Here is a 6,377-nt window from a genome sequence, read left to right as displayed (position 1 = left end):
GAGATCTGGCCACTGCACTCCAGCCTGGGCTACACAGCGAGACTCTGTCTCAAAAAAAACAAAAACAAAAAAACAAAACAAAAAAAGGACAAAATCATAACCTTTGCAGCCCAACCTGAATGCAGCTGGAGGCCCTTATCCTAAGTGAATTAATGCAGGACCAGAAAACCAAATACCGCATGTTCTCACTTATTCGTTTATTTTCTTTTTCTTTGAGACGGGGTCTTGCTCTGTTGCCCAGGCTGGAATGCAGTGGTGCGATCTATGCTCACTGCAACCTTGCAACCTCTGCCTCCTAGGTTCAAGCGATTCTCCTGCCTCAGCCTTCCGCATAGCTGGGATTACAGGTGCCCGCTACCACACTCAGCTAATTTTTGTATTTTTAGTAGAGAAGGGGTTTCACCATGTTGGCCAGGATGGTCTGGAGCTCCTGACCTCAGGTAATCTTCCCACCTTGGCCTCCCAAAGTGCTGGGATTACAGGAGTGAGCCACCACGCCTGGCCCACCATGCCTGTTCTCACTTATAAATGGAAACTGAATAAACATTGGATACTCATGGACTTGAATAAGGGAACTGGGAACTACTAGAGGGGGGAGAGAGGGAGGAGGACACTGGTTGAAAAACTACCTACTGGGTACTCTGCTCACTACCTGGGCTAATGGATCCATTTGTACCCCAGACCTCAGCATCATGTAATGTACCCATTAACAAACCTGCATTTACCTCCTGAATCTAAAATAAAAGTCAAAGGTGAAAAAAAGTTGGTTGAGATATCACCTTAGAAAGGCCTTACCTGAATATTCTGTTAAAAAAAAAGAACAACAAAAAAAAAAGAACCTTTCCTCCATCTCTTCACCCTCATTAATTTTTCCTTATAGCACTTATCAGGTTATAATAATATACACTGATATATTTAATTATTTATTTTTGAGACAGAATTCCACTCTGTTGCCCAGGCTGGAGTGCAGTGGTGCGATCTTGGCTCACTGCAACCTCCGCCTCCTAACTTCAAGTGATTCTCCTGCCTCAGCCTCCTGAGTAGCTGGGATTACAGGCGTGTGCCATCATGCCCAGCTGATTTTTTGGTAATTTTAGTAGAAACGGGATTTTGCCATGTTGACTAGGCTGGTCTAGAACTCCTGACCTCAGGTGATCCACCCACCTTGGCCTCCCAAAGTGTTGGGATTACAGATGTGAGCCACCACACCTGGCCTGACATTATTTATTGATTTCCCTGTTCATTGTCTCCCATCCTCACTTAATAAGTTCCTCCAGAGTAGAGAGATTTGTCTTGTTTACACCTGTGCCTCACTCCCTGGCACACAGTAGGAAATGTATATCCATATACACATACCTGTGTACGTAAATACATAATATATAGATACAAGGTACATAATATATAGATACAGTATTATATACCATAATATATAGATACCATAATATATAGATACCATTATGTATAATACTATATACATAATATATAGATACCAGATACCAGCATAATATATAGATACAGTATGTTTTGTCTGTGCACACACAGGCACACACAGACACAAACAGACACACACATACATATGGAATGAGTTAAATTACGCCAAGAGGAGGCAGAGAAGGGTGAAAATAGAGTGGAAGATGAGATAATGAATATTTAAAAGCAAGTGCTTCTCAAGGCCCTACTGCGTGCCAGGCACTCTTCTAGGACACAGGTATGAGGGGGAGAGATGAGGTTACCTGCCCTCAGGCTCCAGGATTGCAGTAGTTTATTATCCAGCCTGTATTGTGCCTGTGAATGCACATGGCTCAGCAGTTAGTAGGTGCTCAAGAAACAGTTCTGGGGTACATGAATGGGAAAAAACATTATGCCATTGTGGTGCATTTTAAAAATGCTTTATCTTTTTTTATTCTGAGATGGAGTCTCGCTCTGTCACCCAGGCTGGAGGGCAATGGCACGATCTTGGCTCACTGCAACCTCCGCCCCCCGGGTTCAAGCAATTCTCCTGCCTCAGCCTCCCAAGTAGCTGGGATTACAGGAGTCTGCCAGCACACCTGGCTAATTTTTTTTTTTTTTCTTTGAGCCGGTGTTTCGCTCTGTCACCCAAGCTGCAGTGCAGTGGTGCGATCTCGGCTCACTGCAACCTCCGCCACCCAGGTTCAAGCAATTATCCTGCCTTGGCCTCCTGAGTAGCTGGGATTACAGGCACAGGCCATCACGCCTGGCTAATTTTTGTAGTTTTAGTAGAGAGGGGGTTTTGCCATGTAGGTCAGGCTGGTCTTGAACTCCTGACCTCGTGATTCACCCGCCTCGGCCTCCCAAAGTGCCGGGATTACAGGCATGAGCCACCGCGCCTGGCCTAATTTTTGTGTTTTTAGTAGAAATGGGGTTTTGTCATGTTGGCCAGGCTGGTCTGGAATTCCTGACCTCAAGTGATCCACCTGCCTCGACTTCCCAAAGTGCTGGGATTACAGGCATGAGCCACCTTGCCTGACCTAAAATGCTTTATCTTATCAGGTAACCCCCTTCCTTTGGATAATGGTCAGGAGAAATCTTTTTATCTAAGGTAAAGGAGTGACGTTTAATGAATAAATGGGTCTTAGCACAATGGAACATCAGAAGATGGGCAAGGAAAAGGTAGAGTGGCCCACAGCCCCTGCCCACCACCTCTGCCAGGTGTTACCCTTTGTTCAGTCTTACCAGCAACCGTGTATACAGCGGTGATGGCCAGCAGCCCAACTATGGCCAGGTACAGATCCAGGTGCAAAGACTGCTGGATGAAGATGGCACCTGCATACATGTCTACCTGTGGAGAAAGGAGGTTGATGGATGAACAAATGAATTAATGAGCAAATGAACGAATGAATGAATGGACATTTGCAGCCCAGGTTCCCTGGGATCAGGGCCTAGCCTAGATGCTGACAAACACAGAAGAGTCACACATCATCCCTTCTTCATCCATTGCATCCCAGATCAGGGGTCTTAAACTGGAGCCCTGCAGGCCCTGGGCTGATGCAGCAGTCTCCTCAGTCGTCTTTCTGCTTCTGCTTTTGGTCCTCTCCCACTCCATCTTCCACACGGCAACCTTCATTAAATACCATCATGATCACATCATCCTTCTCCTCCCCACTCAAACTCTTAAGTAACTCCCCCATTGCCCCCAGGATAAAGGCTAAATAAATGAGGCTAAATATCCACTTCATACTCCCAGACCTCCGCAGACTCTGAAATACCGTCTGTTTCTCAGTAAGTCGTGTGTGCCTGGGCCTCCTAGATTTCGCTTGTGCTGGTGCATCCGTCTGGAGGGCCAGTCCCCTTTCTCTAACTGTAAGTTCCTCCTGGAATGTCACTTCCCCTAGAAGGCTTCCCACATCTGTAGCTTCCCACCAGACTGCAAGTGAACATTCTAGGAAGGAGCCTGTGTGTCTGTCCTGCAGTCTGGAGCTGGCGTAGATTCACTTATTGTTATTTGGATTGAATGGAACCTCTTCTGCTCCCCCTTCACCACTTCCCATAGGACAAGCTCCTCCCTCCTCCCTGGCTGGAAGCGAAGACAGCTTCAGCTGAGGGGCACGTGTCTGGAGGTTGCGATACACCTGTTCTTTGCCACTTCCTAGGAGATCTGCCTATCCAAAGGTCAGGGTGCGGCAGGCACAATCAGCCATCAGCACATCTGATAAACAGTTGATCACTATCTAATTCCAGGAGGAAGAGAACAGTCCTATCCAAGGGTTGACAGGGTTCTTGGAGTCCCACTGATCAACCCACACCATCCTGAGATGTTGACAAAAAAGTTTTGGCAGGAGTAGGAGAGAAAGTCCTTCCCTCCTTTCCTCTACCTTTTCTCCGAATTTCTTCTTCTTCTTCTTCTTCTTCTTTTTTTTTTTTTGACACAGAGTCTCGCTCTGTCACCCAGGCTGGAGTGCAGTGGTGTGGTCTCGGCTCACTGCAACCTCCGCCTCCCCGGCTCAAGCAATTCTCCTGCCTCAGCCTCCCGAATAGCTGGGACTACAGGCATGAGCCACCACGCCCGGCTAATTTTCATATTTTTTGGTAGAGATGGGGTCTCGCCATGTTGGCCAGACTGGCCTCAAACTCCTGACCTTAAGTGATACACCCGCCTCAGCCTCCCAAAGTGCTGAGATGACAGGCGTGAGCCACTGCACCCGACCGTTTTCTCCCACTTTCCTCTGTCCACGCTTACCTCCCCACATCCCATCTTCCTCTAACCTCCCTGCAGCCTACAAAAGAGGAGGAGAAAGGGGATAGGGAGGAGACACTCCCGCGCAGAGATCTGTGCCTTATCTTCTCCCCATGCTGCATGGGTGTGGCCAGGCTCTGTCCCCACCTTACCGAGATCTTGGTGAAGATGTAGATAAATAGGTAGAGTACAGCCAGGATGACGGGAATTCTGACACCACCGAAGCGCTTCCGTAGGTATTCCGGCATCGTGGTGACCTGAGGGCCAGAGCTGAGATTTCACCACCAGCTGACTTCACCACCAGCACGTGACCTCCCCCACCCCAGCCCTTCCCATCTGCTCCTGCCCCTGCAACTCAGAGCACAGATGGTTGAGATTCTCAATCTGATACTTAAGAAGGGAGGAGAGGGGCCCAGCGCAGCTGGTTCCCATCACTTTGGGAAACTAAGGCAAGAGGATCGCTTGAGTGCAGGAGTTTGAGACCAGCCTGGGCAACACGGTGAAACCTCATTTCTACAAAAAATATAAATTTAGTCATGTGTGGTGGCAGGTGCCTGTAGTCCCAGCTACTCAGGTGGCTGAGGTGGAAGGATCGCTTGAGCCTGAGCCCAGGAGGTCGAGGGTGCAGTGAGCCGTGATCATGCCATTGCACTCTAGCCTAAGTGACAGGGAGACCCTGCCTCAAAAAATATACATATGTTAGACAAAAATAAAGTCTAGGTGGATAATAGATTTAATTGTGAGGCTGTGCACGATGGCTCACACCTGTAATCCAGCACTTTCGGAGGCCAAGGTGGGAGGATCACTCGAGCCCAGGAGTTCAACACCGGCCTGGGCAACATCTCTATTGCTACAGTAAGACCCCATCTCTATTATTTTTTTAAAGACATATAACCTAGTAGAAAAATGGGCAAAAGTCCTAGACAAGTTACTTCCTCAAAGAGGAACTCCAAATGGCCGGAAAATGTATAAAAAGAGTTGCCAATTAAAAACAGTGAGATGGCCGGGTGTGGTGGCTCATGCCTGTAATCCCAGCACTTTGGGAGGCGAGGTGGGAGGATCATCTGAGGTCAGGAGTTCGAGACCAGCCTGGCCAACTTGGCAAAACCCCGTCTCTACTAAAAATACAAAAATTAGCTGGGCTTGGTGGCTGTAGTCCCAGCTACTGGGGCAGTGTGTGTGTGGCAGTGGACGGGGCGAGGCAGGAGAATCAAGAATCACTTGAACCCAGGTAGGCAGAGGTTGCAGTGAGCTAAGGGCATGCCACTGTACTCCAGCCTGGGTGACAGAGCGAGACTCTGTCTCAAAAATTTCAAAAAGCAGTGAGATATCACTACACATGCACCAAATTCACAAGAATCTTTAAGTTGGAGAATATAAAATGTCACCAAAGATACAGTGAATTTCAGGAAAGGGAATTTTCATATGCTGTTGGTGGGAATATGAATGGATAGAACTACTCCGGGAAAATGTTTGTCAATATATTGTAAAGCCAAAGATGAACATATCCAAGGACCTAGAAATTCCACTCATAGGTAGATTTTCTCATCAGTACATGTTTATGTGCAGAAGAACACATTTATAAAAATGCTCACAGCAGTGTTGTCTGTCATAGACCAATACTGGGAGCAACTTGAATGCCCATGAACAACAGAATAGATAAACATATTGGGATGTGAGTCATACTACACGATACCGCATAGCAATGAAAATTAAGACACTAGCTACATGTAACAAAAGAATATTACTCCAAGCTGGGTGCAGTGGCTCACACCTGTAATCCCAACACTTTGGGAGGCTGAGCCGAGTGGATCACCTGAGTTCCAGACCAGCCTGGCCAACATGGGGAAACCCCTTCTCTACTAAAAATACAAAAATTAGTCAGGCGTGGTGGTGGCCGCCTGTAATCCCAGTTACTTGGGAGGTTGAGGCAGAATTGCTTGAACCCAAGAGGCAGATGTTGCGGTGAGCTGAGATCACGTCACTGCGCTCCAGCCTGGGCAGCAGAGCGAGACTCTGCCTCAAAATAAAAGAAAAAAATTACTCCAGTTTTCAATTATCTATAACCCACCCTTCACCAAAAAAAGTAAAATTCAACTATACTGTTCAGGTATGCAGAATTAAAACTGTAAAGAAAAGCAAGGAGGGGCCGTGCGCGGTGGCTCAAGCCTGTAATCCCAGC

The 6,377-nt window shown here is 47.4% G+C and overlaps 1 protein-coding gene across 1 annotated transcript in view; it reads right to left on the bottom strand.

Moving 5' to 3' along the window:
- The window catches only part of SLC5A11 (solute carrier family 5 (sodium/inositol cotransporter), member 11), a 74,033-nt gene that overhangs the window by 40,621 nt on the left and 27,035 nt on the right, over positions 1–6,377 (bottom strand). Inside the window, exons 7-8 of the mRNA XM_011987964.1 lie at positions 4,348–4,452; positions 2,695–2,800 (exon numbers count right to left, since the gene is read on the bottom strand). Of these exons, the coding sequence (XP_011843354.1) occupies positions 2,695–2,800; positions 4,348–4,452 (211 nt within the window). The remainder of the gene's footprint in view (positions 1–2,694; positions 2,801–4,347; positions 4,453–6,377) is intronic.

Source organism: Mandrillus leucophaeus, unplaced genomic scaffold (genome assembly GCF_000951045.1).
Source record: "Mandrillus leucophaeus isolate KB7577 unplaced genomic scaffold, Mleu.le_1.0 Scaffold32, whole genome shotgun sequence".
Lineage (NCBI taxonomy): Eukaryota > Metazoa > Chordata > Mammalia > Primates > Cercopithecidae > Mandrillus > Mandrillus leucophaeus.
The sequence above is the reverse complement of the archived record's forward strand: the minus strand, read 5'-3'. Positions and strand labels throughout refer to the sequence as shown.